Consider the following 18,353-nt stretch of genomic DNA (forward strand, 5'->3'; position numbering starts at 1 on the left):
AGTATTTTCTGTAAAAAATTATAAAATACATTTTATTGGAACACTCGCCTCCTTAACCGCTTTGCAAAAATATTTGGAAAACTTTTTGCAGCTTCGAATTATTTCTAGGCCTTTTTCCAAAAATATTTCCCCGAACTAAAAAAGCGAAAGCTTATAATCATTTATTTGGAAAACTATTAAAACTGGAGTTTTAGCTCAATATTTCTAAACAACAGTGTCTCTAAATAGAAAATCCGGGTTTTTCCTTACGTTTTACTGTAAAATACTGGCAAACTGATCCTTCTATGCGAAAAAAAATTGAGAGATCGATTTTACAAGAAAACTCGTCTATTTTCTTTGGACTCAGTTCTGTTGCTAGGAAAATCTAGATGACTTTTTTTTAGTTGTCTGAACAAAATAGTAAAACTTTACTCATAAAAAATGTTAATAACCCTTTTTTGGATGCGAAAATTTCATTCTCGGGTTTCGTAAAGATTTAACAAATCAATTATAACTCATTAACTTAGTTATATATAACTCGTTAACTCAGAGAGCGGCAACAACTCAATGGCGCAATTCAACACAGTGTTACCCAGGCCTAATCTGAAGATGGTCGTTTCTATTGTTATAGAAACGTATCGAAACAATTTCAACCACAACCTAATCCGTTACTACGTGTGTCATGTTGTCCATTGATACCTTCATGTCTATTAAACGAAGCAGGTGTAGTCAACATGCACGGTCATTGTGATACGATTTATCACTACTTTAACCTACATTCAAAGGTTTCATCACTTAACCAGCACATTTACAAGAACCTGCAAATAGTAGCGGTTTAGCATAATGTTACGAAACGCTCGGAAAACATGGGAAATGCCGCAGTTTTCCATTAGAAACAATTACTTTTGGACTTTTATTATGATGTTGAAGAACTGAAGAATGTTTTGATCAGGATACATTTAATAATATAAAACGTAGAAGATTCAGTGGAACAACTGCAAGAGCTTGATCGATTAGAATGGAATAAGAATATTTTACAAATTTACAAAGATTACAAAAAATCGAGAGCACCGATTACAAAAATTCCGGAAAAACTCGAGAAAACCATAAGTCTTCCTCATTTATGGAGAGTTCTTTCTAGTGCTATCATATGGAGTTATCAGCAACATAAAAAATACTAAAAACTCTTCGGTTTATTTGTGGATGATTTTCCAGTTCGAAGCGGGATGAAACAGTACAGTTTTAACCTGTTTAAGGTTTATTTCTGGAAATCTCTCAATTTTCAACAAAATCTGTAAATATTTAACTGATAAATAATTAAAGCTCTCCAGCAACTAAAACTAAAGTATGCATTTGTTTCCTTTCCATTTTGCCTGTTTTCATTCCGAATCCTTCTTCCAACCATTCCGAAAAGCATTATTGTTTAAGAATTTGAATTTTTAATTTTATACACCAGAAGCAAGCAAAAAGAAGAAGACAAGAATGATTCGAAACGATGATTTTAGAAAACCAATGAAAATTATTTGAATAATACTAAAGTTTAAACCCGAAAGTTAAAAGTGAGGTTGTTTACGTAGCAAATCTTCTCACAAACAGTTAAAAATTATCATTTAAGTTGAAATAGAACGAAATGAAATTCTATCTGCTCCGAAATGTATACACTTTTCTAACCATAATACCCATTTTTGCCGCCATTTTTCCAAAATGTGTAACTCAAAACCAAATAGAAGAAATTAAATTCTATCTAATTGAAAATAGTCAAAATTTATACTTTTTTATGTTTTTGGCAAACTTTTGAACACCAGACTGTTTAGTTCCCGACAAAATCAAATTTAATCACCATTTTTCAAAAATCTGTAACTTAAAACGAAATGCAGGAATCTTATCTTATCTTATCTTATCTGCTTGAAAACAAACAATTTTAGTCGCCATTTTTCAAAAATCTGTAACTTTTAAGGAAAACCGTTTGTTTGTGCTACATTTTTGAACCCCTAGACAAATTGTTGAACACCTGACTGTTTCAAATCAAAAAATGAATACATTTTTTTATTGTTTATGCTAAATTTTTAAACACAAGACCGTGGGTGCTTAATAAAATCGATGTTTATCTGTTTTTGGCGAATTTTTCAATGGCGATTTTTGGCAAATCACGAGACTGTTGGGTGCTCAATAAAATTTATTTTTGTCGCAAATTTTCAGAAATATGGAAAAAAACGAAATAGAGGCAATGAAATCCTATTTGCTCGAAAATAGCCAAATTTATAATTTTTTTGCTTGTTTTTGACAAATTTTGTAACACAAGACTGTGGGCGCCGAATAAAATCAATTTTGTAGCTATTTTCTAAAAACGTGTAATTCATAACGAAATAAGAAATAAAATCCTATTTGTCCGAAATTAGTCAAGATTTGTACACTTTTCGTACGTTTTTGTTAAATTTTTGAACTCGAAACTATTTGGTCCTCGATAACATCAAATTTTGCCACTGTTTTTCTAAAATGTGTAACTTGTAAAAAACTCAAAACGAAATAAAAGAAACTAAATTCTATCTGGTAGATAATAGTAAAAAATTACACCTTATTTGTTTGTTTTTGGTAAATTTTTGTAGACGAAACTGTTGGGGATTCAATAAAATCAAATTTTGCCGCCATTTTTCAAACATGTGTAACTCAAAACGAAAGTAGATAAATTAAATTCTATCTGGTAGATAATAGTAAAAATGTACACCTTATTTGTTTGCTTTTGGTAACTTTTTGTAGATGAAACTGTTTGGGAATCAATAAAACAAATTTTGCCACCATTTTTCAAACATGTGTAACTCGAAAACGAAATAGAGACAATGAAATTCGATCTGCCGAAAAATACTTAAAATTTATAGGTTTTTCGAATGTTTTTGGCAAGATTTTGGAAACGAAACTGTTTAGTCCTCGATAAAATAAAAATTTATTGCCATTTTGTAAAAACGCCAATTAAATCCAACTAAAATCGTCGGAAACCGCCCCTTATTGACAAATTTACAAAAATTCGTTGCTAGTCTTCCAGGTGCTGTTAAAAGCATTTTTCAGGCATCTTTTAGGTTGAAATGTGCTATAACAAAAACACGGAAAAATCTCATATTACTGAAAACTTCGAAAACATTCGTAAAAAGTCACGAAAACCTTATTTACACCAAAAATTCCGTCTTTCTAGTGTCGTTTTTGCGACATCGATGCTCATACGATGGATGGAATTAAAGATCTTTTATACAGTGTCTTAAAAAAGCCCACCAATTTCAACTCAACAGACTATAATGGATGGAGACTTAAAAATAATGCAACCTGCTGATTCTGAGACCTGAGAGTGAAAAATATTAAATGACAAAGTCATTGTCGAAATGCTGCTTTCAATAATTTTCCTTAGTTCTGCCCTAATGGCAACTGCTTCTATCGAACTAACCGACGACAACTTCTACAGAATATTACCCAGAAATCCGCACACTCTGGTAATGATCTACGCCTCTTGGTGTAAACGAAGCAAGCAATTGCTAACTGATTATACTCGGGTAGCTAAAGTCCTAATCAGACTCAAACCGCCCATAAAATTGCGGCAAGTGGACTGTACTGGGGAGACTGATAAAATTTGCAACAGGTTCTCTAATGGAACCTTTCCAGCCTTCAAATGGTTCCATGATGGAGAGTTTGCCGGTGACTATGAAGGCTCTATCGACAGCAACCAGATAGCTAAGGGATTAAAAACTCGAACAAAGCGATTCCATTTCTGGATCAACTGTGGGGAATTTTTAGGAGAAGCTGCCGATGAAGAAAAAAATCAAAGCTGCTGGAAAACTTCAGTAAAGTTCAAAGGATAAAGCTTTGGCAAGCAAATTAATGCCTAATTATTGAAGCCTCCAAACAGAAATGTATGCAATTAAACAAGTGAATAAACTATGTATGTACATATATAAGCATTATTATGCAGAACAATGAACAGAAAGTCTTTTCGCTTTCTTATTGAAAATGATCTCTAACATTCTCACACTGTTATTCGCGATTGTTAGTTGGGCACTTCCTAATAAAATAGTGCAAATGTGAAACAAATCGGCAAAGAGGGTCAACTTCACGATACAGTGATAACAATGAAAGTGATTAGGAATTGTATGTGTGGGAACGGCCCTGGTCCATTACTGGGAATCTTATTAAGTTAATTATCTATCAGCTTATTAATTCCTTTGGGTTCTTCCTCTTAGGACATGTGATTACGCAACAAAGTTCAAAAACTTACAGCCTCCAGTTGTGTGGCTTGATTCACATTCGTCTCAAAATTCCATTGGGCAGCTACATTATTAGTGCATTGCTGCGATGCTTGAAGCTCTAAAGCTTGAAGCAAGCTCCGGACATCGCCTCTATAAGCCTTGCCAATGTCTTTATACCCGCGATCAGCTTCAGGTGTTTGTTGAGGAATCGTCCCTTGCGTGGCATACACCCCGTTATATGGGGAATAATTCGGATTCGGAATAAAACTGGGATTTTGAGGGTAGTTTGCTGAGTTTGGCTCATATTGGGGCAAGTCCAGTTGAGGCGAAGCCCGGCTTTGCGCTACTAGAACTACCCAAATAACCCACACAAAGCTTTTTCGCGCATTACTGATGTCACACATTGTTTCTTGAAACTTGGAGCGGCAATTGCGTTTTGTTTGAAATCGCGAGGAAACTAAATCTATTGTATATGATGGGTACCATTTACGCACGTGAGAACCCTATGGTACGTACCTTCCAGGTGGGGGAAGCGGCGCCTATATGGGTTTAAACAGCAGTTGAATTGCAGAATGAAAAACTTGTGTACCGTTTGAAATTATTTTGTATACCATTCATGCATTTTCTTCGCAATAGTGCTTATCTGCCTTGTGCCATTTCTTCGCACTATCAGTTCAAAGGCGCAATTTTTGCCTAATCAACAGTTGCATAGGTATTGGGTCGAAACCGAAGAATTATGTATGTGAATTAATTTAGAGGGATAATAGGAAATTTGCAAAATATGTCTGCAAATGGCTTTTAGTGAATTATAAAAAATAAATAGGAATCGTAGTCATTGCTTGAAACTGTCCAATTTTTCACTGAACTGATGCTGGTCTCTTCCACGATAGCGTAAAAGCCCGAAATACTCACGTTTTAATCAACTTTTTTAATAAACTCGATGGGTTCAATGGTTCAAGGCTTTGTAAGAGCGGCTGAAAATTTGGCAGAGTTACCAGAAAATTTACATTTCAATCGCCCTTTTTTAATTTCTCGCAGTTCTGTTATTTTAGTCCCAAGCTCGTATATCAACTTTCTGAAATGTGCGATTTTCAAATTATAAAAATATTTAAAAAATACTTTCAGGAAAACCTGATCAAATTAAATTTGCAAAAAGTTGAAATCCAACTGAAACCGTGGAAAAATACCAGATTGTTGAAAATGTTGCAAATAAAGTCTCATTTATATCAAAAGTTGCGTTTTTCTAGAACCGTTAAAGACATTTTTGAGGCAACTATAGGTCAGAACTGATGAAAATGTCTTTCTTCAGATAGATTTTTGAGGCAAATCTTGGCCTGAAATGTCCAAAAACTTAAAGCATGCCCCTGAAATCCTATGAAAACCGCAGGTCGGCACATATTATTGAGAAATCCAGACTTGAACCGCATCAAGCATTTTTTGGAAAGGAAAAACGATTTAAACCGCCATATTTAGGACGCCTGTGGCTACTATTTATTTACAATTTTTACAGCATATTGACTACGTTTTTTTTATTATGATCTATTTGAACTTGGCTCCAGGAACTCGCTCGAACCCTGAACGCTGTGGAAAACTTTCTAAGCCCGCTTCCATAACTGACGGTTTTCCTCCTTTAGCGTCCACCTCAATGGCATTTTTCTTCTTCAATTGCATGATTGCATAGTTCTTGGCCACCTCTTCGTCTGTTGGCGGCAACTTTCTTCTACCTTAATATACAAAACAGTATGAATTGTCTGCCAGTACTAGGTACTAGGTTATTTTATGTATTTATTATGTAATTAGATTCAATTTTCCTACGTACCTCTCAGCCAGGACTCCCATTCAGCAGACAATTCATTCTGAAAATCATCTTTGATTGGAGGCTCAAACCATCGGCTAGGCCTCGACCTCGAACTAGAAGAATTCACGGGGATTTCGAAATATTTATTCCCGAACAAATCAGATCCTATGTAGTCGCCTTTGAACTGTCTTGGTTTAAGCGAGTTCACGAAATTGGTAATGATTTTTTTCCAAATACTACGAGAAGGCACTTGAGCCATTTGATCCGTCAAGATTTTTCTATAGTCTATATAATTTATTTTCTATAGTCTAATATCTAAGTCTATATATTTACTGATTGTTTACACCTAGTGCTTTCAAATTTTTTATTGATTAGGTAAATGAAGCATTCAACTATTTCAAATACAAAGTTCCAAATATCAAAAATAACATATTTACCATTGCTTTGTTATTGTCAATTTGACACTTCAAAATGAGGTTATGCTATGTCGTCAAGAGCAACGTCAAAGTGGTCAAGTTTGTCGAACGGTTACCAGTGGCGTAGCCTACACCGTGTTATTAATTTAAACTTCCCACTCCAGAATGTGAAACTATGGTCACCTTATAAGAAACCTCATACAAACAACATTTTTCCTATAGATTTTTCGAGCAGATGCCGTTTTTCACCACTTTTCTTTGTTTGAAATTTACCACTTTCCAAAACAAAAGAAATTACTTTTGCAAAAAGAAAACTTTTGTCAATATTTGGATTAACTTCGCTTGATTTCCTTACTTTTTATTAGTTTTAGCCTGCAAACTCACTTGCGTCTACGGAACGATTTTACACAATTTATCAATGTGTATTTTTTTTTTGTTTGCCCGGCGGCTTTAGGAATAAAAATCTTTGCGAAGACACCCAGTGTTCCGAACCCTAGGTAGTGTTGGATTCTTACCAACTAAAAAAACCCCTTTTTGGTACTACGAGTTTTCGGTAGTTATCCTTTAAAACTTGTAGTCCTCTCTAAGAATTTGTCAGCTCCGGCATCCGTATGCCATAGCATCGCATTCTCTCCATGCTAGCTGCTTGCTAGCATGGGCATCTTATTAATTTACACCTTACTTCTATGTGCATGCTAATTGCTACCACAGATTACGCCGTTTGCTACCTGTTGCCCTATTGGGCTAGTTGGTGTCTGGGCCTTTTTTCCCTGGGTCCCAGTTCTTCAGGTGTGTATTTACTAGATTTCGTAGCTCTTCGTTGGAGTGCCTTCCAGCTTTCTCGAAGTCTTCAGCCGCTTTCCTTGTGAGAAGCTCTCTTAGTGGCTCCCACTCCAGGTCCCTGTAGATTTGGGAGTTTCTAACAAACCAGGGCGCATCTATGGCCATCCGCAGAAGTTTGTTTTCTGTGGCCTGAAGACTATTCAAGTGACACTCGGCCGCTTCAATCAATGTGTAGTAGGCAATCGGTTATTAACATGATCAGCTGTTAGCTTAAAACTGCTTATTCTCAGACATTTCAATTTATCTTTTGTCCGAAACTCAAAATATATGGTTTTAAAAGTTTAGATCAATAATTATTCATTAAATATGATCATTTTTCAAACATTAGTGAGAATGCATAGGTAGCAGAAGAGCTCAGCTAATCTCAGACACCTCCACGAACACAAGTTATTAACTGACTTTGTACCACACCTGGATAAATTGTGTAAGACCGTTCTGTAGACGCAAGAGTAAATGCCCGCATAAGGATACGCCACTGGAAGCCGAAACTGTTTACACCCCCCGCCGGAATGTCAGCTGAGTTAGTGAGGTTGTGAAAAGGTGACATTTTGACAATCAGCTGACTGACGAAAACATACATAAACCAACATAAACACAGTGCAAAATGGAATTTTCCAAAAGAACGATTCCCTTGAAAATCCGGCGGTATGATCTCTCAGGTACACCGTGACCAATGAGCAAAAATTAGCCTGCTTCTTCACCCTTGCCTAATTTAATAGATAATCCCGAAACTACAGAAAAAGACCTAATTGTATATCCCAGCATGGACTATAAGGCAATCAAAGCGGAGCTGTTTAAGATGTGCGAAGCCTATCCAGACAAGCAGGTGTTGAAACTGCGAAATCCCAAAAATTGCCTGATTCCCATTTCATTCCTCGTAGAAAACGAGGAGCCCTATTTTATCGTTGATGTGGCTGCAATCTCCTGCTTTGGTAAATTCAAACAAAACCTCCCTTGGCTCCCATGTGCATTTTAAAACAATTCAAGGAAACAACAGCAACAGCCTGCTGCAGGACGCCTATGTGGACTCCGTGTGCAACAGGGTGAAGTTTTTAGAGTCCAGAGTAGCTCAAGCTGAACTGCTCCTACCCCAATTGGAGTGGAGAAGACAATCCTACATGGAGGACACAGTGTCAGGGCTTTTGAATAAAGTCCAGTTCCTAAACAGGCGATTTGATGAACTCTATCCGAAGTACAAAGCAGGGACTTTGGTTCAAGATTTATCGCCGTAGAGACACTGTTCACCGCGAGAAAATTTGATGCTAACGTTTGGGCTGGAAACCTTTTTTGTTTTACATTCACCATGCACTAGAGAGTTGTGAGCCGTTTGAGCACCACCGTTGTATAAGTTTGATGTGAAGATTTATCCAGTTTACTAAGGAAAATAAAGAATACCATTCTAAAGAAAATGAATCAATTCCAAATGTTTCCTATTCCTAGCGAAGTTAAGCAGTCTTGCAATCTAATTGTGCAGGATTTAAGCAATACAGATGCAATGTTTGTCCGAATTTTAGAAACCTCACATCGCAACAATTACATAAGAAATTCGAGTCATTCCAGGTCAAATCCTAACCTCTTGAGCCTCTCTCTATTACAAAGACAAGTAGACAACAAGACTTGTCCCTGCCTATAAATCAAAAAAAATGCCGATTACAGCAGCGGATATCAACAAAATGTTTCGCACAGCCAAATATTTTGATGGCGTTCTAAATAAGGCGAGTATTTACTGGAATATGTTACAAAGGAAAGTAACCCTTAACATGCTTTCTGAAGTAAGGTTTTCTCTAGGTGAATGTTACGGCGTTAGCCAATGGCAAGTGCACAGCGGAGCTGACCTTAGAGGAAGAACATACCAATATTATGGGAGGCCTACATGGAGGGCTGTCAGCCACTTTAGTGGATTGCATTTCCAGCTACGCTCTAGTCAGCAAGACTTCGTTACCGCACGTTTCTGTACACATCAATACCGAGTACAGTTTTCCGAACTTTAATTCAAAACTCCGTTTGCTATGAAAACTGATTTCAGATACATTAAGGGCGCTAAACTGGGAGATCAAATCGAGATTTTCGGCAATACGGTGAAAATGGGCAAGAGTCTCGCCTTCCTTGAAGTGCTCATTAAAGATAAGAATACGGGGGCTCTGTTAGTGAAGGGATCGCATACGAAATTCCTTCTGGCGCCCAAAGAATGACTTCAACAGTTTATATTAGTAGCATTGATTTGTATATATTTACACTAATTTTTTTTAAAATATAGAAATGTGCTGAAGCGAATTCGAATTTATTTTCAACCAAACATCCTATAGATAAACTCGAAGAATGCATAAACCCCTTTTCGAGTAAACTCTTTCAAATAGCCAGCGCAAAGTTAAATTTTAATTGGAAACATCTTCTAAACTCAGTGAAGAATCCCTATCAAAAAACCTGTTTTTTTTAAAGCAAAATCAAAATTAATCAAATGATTCAAAAGTGTTTCCACCTCAAAAATCCGTGCCCCATACATCAGCAGAAATTTAAAAACTCAACAAAGAGAAGACGAAAATATGAGGTTAAATAACAGTGTTGTTGTTTACCTGCCTTTATCTATGGTTTACTTGTCTTGTTTATTAATTAACAACCCCTGAAAAAAGGTGAAATTTGCATTTTATAACCCAATTATCAGCGCTCAGTGTCAAGACAGTAGTTAATAGAGCCTCTAAAGTAATGAACTCGAGTTTTGTCAGAGGAACTTGCATGGAAATGTGCTCATCGGCTGAAAGAGTTATGTAAGTAATCAGAACCAGGTTCGCAACGAAAAACTGTATCAGTAGACGAAAATAGAGCAATAAATAAGCCTCTCACTCATGCCCAACTAGCGGTAATTTGTCCTCCGTCTGTAAGTCCAACCAGATAGCTGTATGCTTTGTAAGAAGACCACATCGAAGGCATCAATCGTACAAACGTCCTCTTGTTGATTGGTTGTTGAAAAATTTTAGCAAAACTCCATTCAAGATGCAGTGATTTGAATCAAAATGATGGAAACTCGTTAAAAATCGGTATCGGAAAGTGTTAGACAAAAAGCATCCGAAAGGGATTACAATTCCAAATTGTTAACATATACAGGATGTATCAGTTGAAGTTTTTAAGATGCTGTTTTTTTATCAAAAACAGACCGAAGCTCGACGAATACAGATGCGCATGTTTCGAAAAAAGTTTTTTCACAAAACATGTATTGCTGTTAAGTGCCTAAGTCTATAAAATTTAATTAAAATATTCCAAGGGGTTTCAGCAATATTAAAAAATATAATTTTTTAAAGTAAGACTTTAACACGCTGTAGATCGGAGACTTTTCGGAATATGGTCTATTAAAGAAATACATATATCCAAAAATAAATTACGAAACACCCTGTATATAATTATATAATTCAGGGTGTCCCGTAAGCACATGATCAAAGGGATACTGCGATATTCTTTGCATCAAAAGAAGACGATCTGACCTTGTTAAGTCTGTCAATGTCTGACATTGGTAAGTGGCAAGAAAATAGACATATTTTTTTGCTCAAAAACTATGAATTCTATAAGATTTTACAAAGAGCACCAAATTGTGAATAAATGATTAGTGCATCAACCTAAAAAAATGAATTGATTTCATCCTCCAACTAAAAAGTTCTGGTCGTTTTTCTACCACGACACTCAAGAATTCACCACTTGCCCAAAACGGATGAACTCGATTGTCTCATCAAAATATGAGTCTTACATAAGAAAAAATTCACAGCGAGTTTCACCAAAATACATTTTACCATTCTCCCGATATTTCAAAAAAGATAACTTTTTAAAAAACTTTGACCATCAATAGCAGAGGAGGAACCTCTTTGACCATTTGACACATTTTTTGTTAATAAAAGTTTGGTCAGATCGCCTTTTGATCGCAGTGCGTCAACAAAAATAAAACTGAGTTGATTCCATCCACCAAGTAAAAAATTCTGGCAGTTTTTGTACCACGACACTCAAGGATTCACGACTTGTCCAAAACGGCTGAACTCCATTGTTTCATCAAAACGTGAATCTTACATAAGAAGAAATTCACAGCCAGTTTCACCAAAACACATTGTACCATTCTCCTGATATTTCAAAAAAGATAAATGTTTTGAAGAATTTTGACCATCAATAGTAGGGGAGCCAGACATTTTTTGTTAATAATAGTTACTTTAGATCGTCTTCTTTTGATGCAGAGAATATCGCAGTATCATTTTGATCATGTGCTCACGGGACACTGTATAGGTAGAATACAAGAGGAGCTATTCTGGTGTATTACGCAAATGTATTAGTCAACATTTCTTGATTGCAAGTGAATTGGGCTCATATTTGCCAATACAAAAAATATGTCTGTTTTCTTGCCACTTAACAATTTTAGACATTGACATACTTAACAAGGTCAGATCATCTTCTTTTGATCCAAAGAATATCGAGGTACCCCTTTGATCATATGCTTACAGGGCACCCCGTATAATAAAATAATATTATGCTACTTTCTCTATGCTGAAGAGTAAACAGGAAGACAAATATTTGTTAGGAAACCTTTTGCATCTAAAATCGATTCAGATAGTTTAAATGCGATTTGAAAAAATCGACTTTAAAAGTGATTTGAAAAATTTGAAAGACCTTATAAATCAGAGCGGTATTGTGGATAAAAGAGATCCAGACAGCTAATTATTAAGTTTTAGCAAGTTCGGAAAACTTTTCAACCTATACTTTGACCGACAGTGAAAGCCTTCACAGTCTGAGTTGGGCTTCTTTGCAATTCTATAATTTAAATCAATACATACATATAATTCTAGGAGAAGAAAAGAAGGATTAATTCATCCTTTGGAAAAACCACCCGATAAAACCAAAATGATAAAGTCATTCTCCAGATCAGCAGCTGGTAAAAACCTGCTTGATGCAAAAAGTCTGCGACCGCCTGAAACGTTGCTGAAAACCGTGAATTATTTATTGACTGAGTAAGATCGAACAAGGCCCCTAGAGCTACTTCATAGCGAAATTAATTTTTTAGAGTAATAAAGAATGACGAGGTTCCATGGCATGTCACTTATGATTTTGTTATGGATAGATTGCGCTCAGTGAGACAGGATATGGTGATCCAAAATCTCTCGGCAAAAGAATCAATTTACATTTTCCAGAAAATCGTTAGTTTCTATGCATATGCTGCATATCGGTAAGTACTTTATTATGCGCTGAGTTTGTTAAAACACCCACAATTCCAGATTGTTGAATGAACCTATAAAAAACTTCGACCCTCACATGAACAACGTTCATTTGCAAGAGTGTTTAAAAAGACTGCTTTGCATGTTTGATGAATGCAATGATAATTTATATGCGAAAAATCGACCCCACTTTGAAGCGTTATATGTGGTGATGAATCTCAACAGTGCAGTTGCTGTTACTAGAGCCCTTAAATTGCCAAAATCGCAAAAGTAGGTGGACATTTGCGGTATCTGAACAGGCATTTTCAAGCTAGTTTTTAATTTTTGTAGGACCGAAGACGTTAAACTGGCCATACTACTTTCAAGGAATTATTTTGGAAACAATTTCGTTAAGGTCTGCCGTTTGATTCCACAGTTCTCACTCTTGTTGCAATGTGTGATTGCTCTACAACTTCCTGAGATACGAAGGTACGCAATGTTGTCTTGATATACTGGCTCAAACATAAAGGTTTAATTTTCAAATAAAAACAAACTATAAACTTACGGCCAAATACAGATTTTGTACACATTTTTTTTACACATCTACAGGCAATATTGCTCTACAACATCTAAAAAATTTAAGAAAATATAGCATTTTTTCCAATGGTCATCCATTTCCATACCACACCAGCATGTAATTACTGAGAAAATACAGGGTGTCCTGTAAGACATGATCAAAAGGATACTGCGATATTCTTTGCATCAAAAGAAGACGATCTGACCTTGTTAAGTCTGTCAATGTCTAACAAATGTCTGGCTCCTCTGCTATTGATGGTCAGTTCTTCAAAAAATTATCTTTTCTCAAATATCGGGAGAATAATGTCTATATTAGACATTTTTTTGCGCAAGAACTATGAATGCTACAAGATTTTACAAATAACACAAAATTGTTAATGATGATTAACATGATTAGTGCATCAACCAAAGAAATAGAGTTGATTCCGTCCACCAAATAAAAAGTTCTAGTAGTTTTGTACGACTCATAAATTTACCACTTGTCCAAAACGGCTGAACTCGATTGTTTCATCAAAACATGAGTCTTACACAAATTTACAGCGAGTTTCACCAAAATACATAATACCATTCTCCTGATATTTCAAAAAATATTATTTTTTGAAGACCTTTTACCATCAATAGCATATGGCCCAGACATTTTTTGTTAATAAAAGTTAGGTCATATCGTCTTCTTTTGTTCCAAAGAATATCGCAGAACCCTTTTGATCATGTGATTACGGGACTCCCTGTATAGATAAATTAGAAAACCCTCAAAGTTGCGGGCATAAGTATTTAAAATCCAGATAACTATTGATGTGTTGTTTGATTTTTAATTGATTTAGCAGCGTAAATTAAATGCTCAAACGATTTCTACCTCCCATTAGAAGAGCTTTGCTGGTAATGTCAGTGGCGTACAGCAGCAAGCAATTGTGGTTCCCATTGGAACTCCTTCGGAAAATATTACTTTACAATAAAATAGAAGATATTAGAGACGACCTTGTGTATTATGAACTGAAGTGTAAAGAAGCCCAAGTGCAATTCCTGAAGAGCGATTTTAATCGATCTAAAATGGCTGTAAGTATTTATATGGACGATTTGAGCAAAACAAGCACAAACAATATAAATCTGGAAATATCTGCTGTATTACACAGAGCTGAAACTCCTACACAAGAAAATCGTGAAACTTTTTCACAATATAAATAATTGAATGTACGACAAAGCGAATGAATCGCTGTTCAACAATAGTTCCTTTTCAGGTTCCGGCTAATTATCTGGATTTTATAGATAAATCAATTGCCGCCACCAATGTGGCTGTTCTTGTGTTAAACGAACAATAACTGTAAAGTACCTGTACTATTAATGTTAATTTTGAAGTATTAAATTAATTTTTTACAACTATTTGCATTTTTACCTTAAAAACTCTCAGGGTCAGAGTTTCCCAAACTGTGTTCCGCGAACACATTTACTTGACATTTGACATACCCATTACTTCATACGCCCTGCGACCCTTTTTAAGGTGTTAAAAATAAAGTTTCGATTTGAAGTGTGTTTTTTTGCTCATAAAAAATGTTGGAGACCATTTTTTTCTTTAGGTGTTCAAATAAAGCTCAGTAGAAATCAACTCAAAAATAAACCAAGTGTTCCGTTAAAATTTATTAGTTCGCAAAGTGTTCTATTATCAAAAAAGTTTGGAGAAACCCTGCTCAAGGCGCTCGATCAGAAAGTACTGAAAAATGTGAAAATTTACAAAAAAAATTCCTATTTACAAATATAGAAAATGGGATCTCGGCATACTAAATTAAACACTCGCCAATTTTGTCAGATTTTCCAAAAATTGTCCCGAAGTTCCCGATTCGTGTCGCAATCACTTTGTTTATGATCGGTGATATAGTTTTTCTCACTTGTTTGACTTGACAACTGATCCGCATTGACAGTAAACGTCAAAAATTCATAAAATTTTTAAAGTCGAATTTTTTCTTTAAAAGCACTTTACCGGTCGAGAACTTTGCACGAAACGATTCAGACGAACTTACTTTATCAAAAATTGTTAAATTTTGGGCACCAAATGGGCAAAAAACTTCGATTTTTACGATTTTATGAGGAGCGAAATGTGTACTGCTTCACGTCAACGAACACCATTAAACTGACCCCGTGAGTTGAGCTGCGACATACTTCATTGACTAGTCAAGCGGAGTTTTGAGACCAATTAGGCAACAAAATGTCAGATTAGTTCGTAAGCGTGCAGTAGAATTTCGTCTGACATTAAATTCCTCAAATATGACAAGTTGTTTAGAAATTTAGCAAAAAGCCATAGAAATCTCCAATTTTTCTTATTTATCGAGTTGATTTATGCTCCAAGTGATATTAGACACTTTTTGGGTATTTCTTAAACGTAACTGAACTAAACAAACATTAAAAAGTATTAACAAAACTATAGAAAAATTGCGCCAAAAATCGCAAAAACTCGATAAAACACACACTTTCCCTATAGAATAAACTTGTCTATTTCTAGTGCTGCTAAAGACATTCAAATTCCGGGGTTGAAATGTTCAAAATGAGCAAATTTGCAGCAAAATGTCAGATTTTTGAAAAATTTACAAGCATTTATCAAAAACTCATCAAAACCATAAATTTCTCTAATTTATAAAGACAGTTGCGTCTTTCCATTGCCGTTAAAGACATTTTTCCAATAATTATTTGATTGAAGTGAGGAAAAAGTGAACAAATGCTCATGAAATTCAACTAAAATCATGGTCATCTTAAATTTTACATTAAAATTGTATAGAAATTTGCCAAAAAATCACCAAATTTTCTCATTAATTGAGTAGATTTATATTCTCCAAGTGATTTTACAGATATTCTTGAGCATCTTCTCGCTTGAATTGAGCAAACAGTGAAAAATAAAGTTTCATTTAACATCGTGAACATAAAATCGATTAAGGCTCCCGAAAACCAATAAAATACACCTTGTATATTTTCTACCTGCCGTTATGATAAATGCATTTTAATAATCTGGTAGCGTCAGATTCTTCTGTCACATTTTTTGTTAAAAAATTGAGTTCTGAGCAGTTTCTTATGAGCACAAAACACTGGAATGGATTCTAAACGGGCCGCTGGGTGCACGCAATGGAACCCACTGGTAATTTCTGTGTCTTTTTGGATAATACGGGCGCTTATTTCTGGGGACTTTTTAGACTGTGCAGCTCTGAAACACTATCAGGGGAAAAAAGCCCGAAGACGTGAAAACCCGCAGTTAGTCACCCAGCATTTTACAGGTGTCTGATTGCAACCGGATAAGTTGTAGAGCTTACATATCAATTTTTAGGTTGCAGCAATAAAGGTCAGATCCTCCAAAAAACATCCCTGCCACCAGACTACAATACTGCAGCTTTTGCTTCAAGTATAAACACAGCTCCAAACCCCCCAAAAAACTCATATTTGCGGAGTTTTTAGTTGACGTAAACGACCAAGCGGTTGGCTTAAGTGCTACAAACACTGCGGCAAAGAATTACGGCAGTTTTTCCAATCAACCTTCCAGAAGAGATCAATTGTCCACCCAAAATCAATCGGTTCAAAGCAGAATAGCTCAACCAGGAACCAAAGCGGAAAATGCAATGAGATTTATGCAGTCTGGTTTATTATACACGTTGCATATGATCAGGGAACCCGTAGTGGATTATCAGGAATCAAGTAGCGTGCCCAGGAATGAGTACGTCCAACCAATCCCATCACTTCCAAACTGCCACTGAATACATTTCAGAGAAATCACATTCCTCACATTGGTCACTTCGTTCTGCACTCAAGCATATACTGCGGCCATCACCATACTGGTAATGCTATGGAACTTGATGCCTCTAGTGGACGGATTGATCTACTTCATTCGCTTTCTTTTGGATAAAGCGATTGATATTGTAGAAACAGAAGACAACAAAGATCGGGCCATCAAGGGCGCCATTCTCTTCGGCGAATTAACCATCGTCGTGTTCATAATCTTCATGATAGTGGCCTTGATCTTCATGCCAGTCTATGTGCTGATGGCCAGGCTATTTAGCAAAATATTTTCCATATTAATGTGAGGAGTAATTTTAATAAAAGTACAAGCAACTGTTGTCATTGACTGTTTGTTCTGAACCCAATTCGTTCTGGGTTTTCGAGCACATTCTGATGGTTACCCAGCACATCATCAATGGGATGCAAGTGGAAAGCACCACAACTAAATGAGTCAATGCGGTTTCGTTGGCTAATATTCCAAACACCAACGGAGCAGTTGGGCCGGCCGCTACTCCACCCAGCGATTCTCTCCACGTGCTCTGAATAGTACTTCTGAGCACCACCAACGGAATCAGCAGCAGCATGAAGACTTTGTTATTTGGCGCGTAGCAAGCAAGGGCGGAAAACACGGTTAGCAGAAACAGCAATATTTCACTAACGAAAGTTGAAGGGTAAATTCGAATAGCCTGAGTGAGAGGCTTAGAAATATAGCACATGCAGGCAAGCTCTAAGCCATTCACATAGGCTTCAGTGTAGCCCAAAGTGATCGAGTCAATATCATAGTTTCATAGCAAAAGATACCGGAGCTTTGAGAAAAAAATCAGCAGGCCACAAGAAATAAGATATTTCTGCACCAAAACATCCCAGTGGGTTCCCAAAATGGAGGCATGCAGTTCTTCCAGATAATCCTTCAAAGTTTCTTCAAGTTTTTCATAGGATTTAGTGGCACATTGGCAATCTTGCCTTGAGTCTACATACAGCAGTAGAATATGATATTCAACAGGGTTAAAAAGGCTGCCAAACCAGCCACATAGGAAAACCCTGCTTGCAAAAGATATCCACTGATAATTGGCCCGAAGGTATATATATATCATCGGCCCAATTATCCAGAGCCATATAAAATCCTATAGTTTGCCTGGAGTCTATCACGGACATTTACATTATTTTCATTTTCCAACAGCAGGCCGTAGGAAAGCGTATTCGTCTGATTGAAACCACTGAATAAATCGGTCGAATAAAACGGTCAATAAATGGGTCAGAAGGGCGATGCAGAGTACCAGCAAAGTCCCCTGTTTTTACCCAAAGGCTGCGCAATTCTTTTCTGTGCGTGGATGTTTTATAGACTTAGCCATTTAAGGCCTTGCGTCTTTTGTGCTGGTACCTTGAGGATACCTGGGTGAGGGTGTTGGGGGGGTTTGCTTTTCAGCGGAGGTGTGTTGTGTTAGTGGTGGTTCTTTTGGGCGGTTTTGTGGCTTTTGAAACTAGAGGGGGGAAGTTTTTCTAGGTTTTTATGGCTCCAGGAAGCGATTTGCGCGGGGGGCGAGTTGGGGGGCTTTTGAAAGTCAAGCGTTTGTTGTTGGGGGTTTGTTGGTCAGTTCAG

General features: G+C 36.3%; 5 protein-coding genes across 13 annotated transcripts in view; 3 read left to right on the forward strand and 2 right to left on the reverse strand.

Moving 5' to 3' along the window:
• The window catches only part of LOC109540808 (angiotensin-converting enzyme), a 68,077-nt gene that overhangs the window by 43,937 nt on the left and 5,787 nt on the right, over positions 1–18,353 (reverse strand). The window contains exon 1 of one of the 4 annotated variants that reach the window (XM_048670549.1): positions 6,444–6,659. The exons of 1 other annotated variant lie outside the window; for it this stretch is intronic. In XM_048670549.1, coding sequence (XP_048526506.1) covers positions 6,444–6,446 — 3 coding nt within the window. In that variant the 5' untranslated portion in view covers positions 6,447–6,659. Of the gene's footprint in view, positions 1–4,237; positions 4,680–6,443; positions 6,660–18,353 lie in introns of those variants that run through there. 2 more of the 4 variants (XM_048670545.1, XM_048670550.1) reach the window with 2 other exon arrangements.
• LOC125505838 (NADH dehydrogenase [ubiquinone] 1 alpha subcomplex assembly factor 2) lies at positions 5,677–6,490 on the reverse strand. Its single transcript, XM_048670557.1, has 2 exons — positions 6,028–6,490; positions 5,677–5,932 (listed from the first exon to the last, which is right to left on the reverse strand). Exons 1-2 carry the CDS (start codon positions 6,263–6,265, stop codon positions 5,748–5,750), a joined length of 423 nt encoding a protein of 140 aa, XP_048526514.1. The 5' UTR covers positions 6,266–6,490; the 3' UTR covers positions 5,677–5,747.
• On the forward strand, positions 7,773–8,669 carry LOC109540816. Its single transcript, XM_019909307.2, has 3 exons — positions 7,773–7,924; positions 7,985–8,197; positions 8,253–8,669. Exons 1-3 carry the CDS (start codon positions 7,870–7,872, stop codon positions 8,495–8,497), a joined length of 513 nt encoding a protein of 170 aa, XP_019764866.2. The 5' UTR covers positions 7,773–7,869; the 3' UTR covers positions 8,498–8,669.
• Positions 8,802–9,539, forward strand: LOC109540817 (acyl-coenzyme A thioesterase 13). Its single transcript, XM_019909308.2, has 3 exons — positions 8,802–8,980; positions 9,054–9,235; positions 9,292–9,539. Exons 1-3 carry the CDS (start codon positions 8,909–8,911, stop codon positions 9,455–9,457), a joined length of 420 nt encoding a protein of 139 aa, XP_019764867.2. The 5' UTR covers positions 8,802–8,908; the 3' UTR covers positions 9,458–9,539.
• On the forward strand, positions 9,802–17,095 carry LOC109540812 (germinal-center associated nuclear protein). 6 transcript variants are annotated; one of them, XM_019909300.2, is made up of 11 exons: positions 9,809–10,030; positions 12,083–12,244; positions 12,298–12,459; positions 12,509–12,718; positions 12,779–12,916; positions 13,867–14,056; positions 14,239–16,121; positions 16,177–16,257; positions 16,308–16,382; positions 16,436–16,691; positions 16,743–17,095. In XM_019909300.2, the coding sequence occupies exons 1-7, from the start codon at positions 9,969–9,971 to the stop codon at positions 14,317–14,319; spliced, it is 1,005 nt and encodes a 334-aa protein (XP_019764859.1). In that variant the 5' UTR covers positions 9,809–9,968; the 3' UTR covers positions 14,320–16,121; positions 16,177–16,257; positions 16,308–16,382; positions 16,436–16,691; positions 16,743–17,095. The 6 variants fall into 6 exon arrangements, with proteins under 6 accessions (XP_019764858.2, XP_019764859.1, XP_048526512.1 ...); XM_019909299.2 differs by having other exon boundaries at positions 9,802–10,030; positions 13,867–16,121; XM_048670555.1 differs by having other exon boundaries at positions 13,867–16,121; positions 16,315–16,382.

The sequence above is a fragment of the Dendroctonus ponderosae genome, unplaced genomic scaffold, assembly GCF_020466585.1.
Source record: "Dendroctonus ponderosae isolate FM_Combo_2020 unplaced genomic scaffold, Dpon_F_20191213v2 Dpon_F_20191213_1, whole genome shotgun sequence".
Classification (NCBI taxonomy): Eukaryota; Metazoa; Arthropoda; class Insecta; order Coleoptera; family Curculionidae; genus Dendroctonus; species Dendroctonus ponderosae.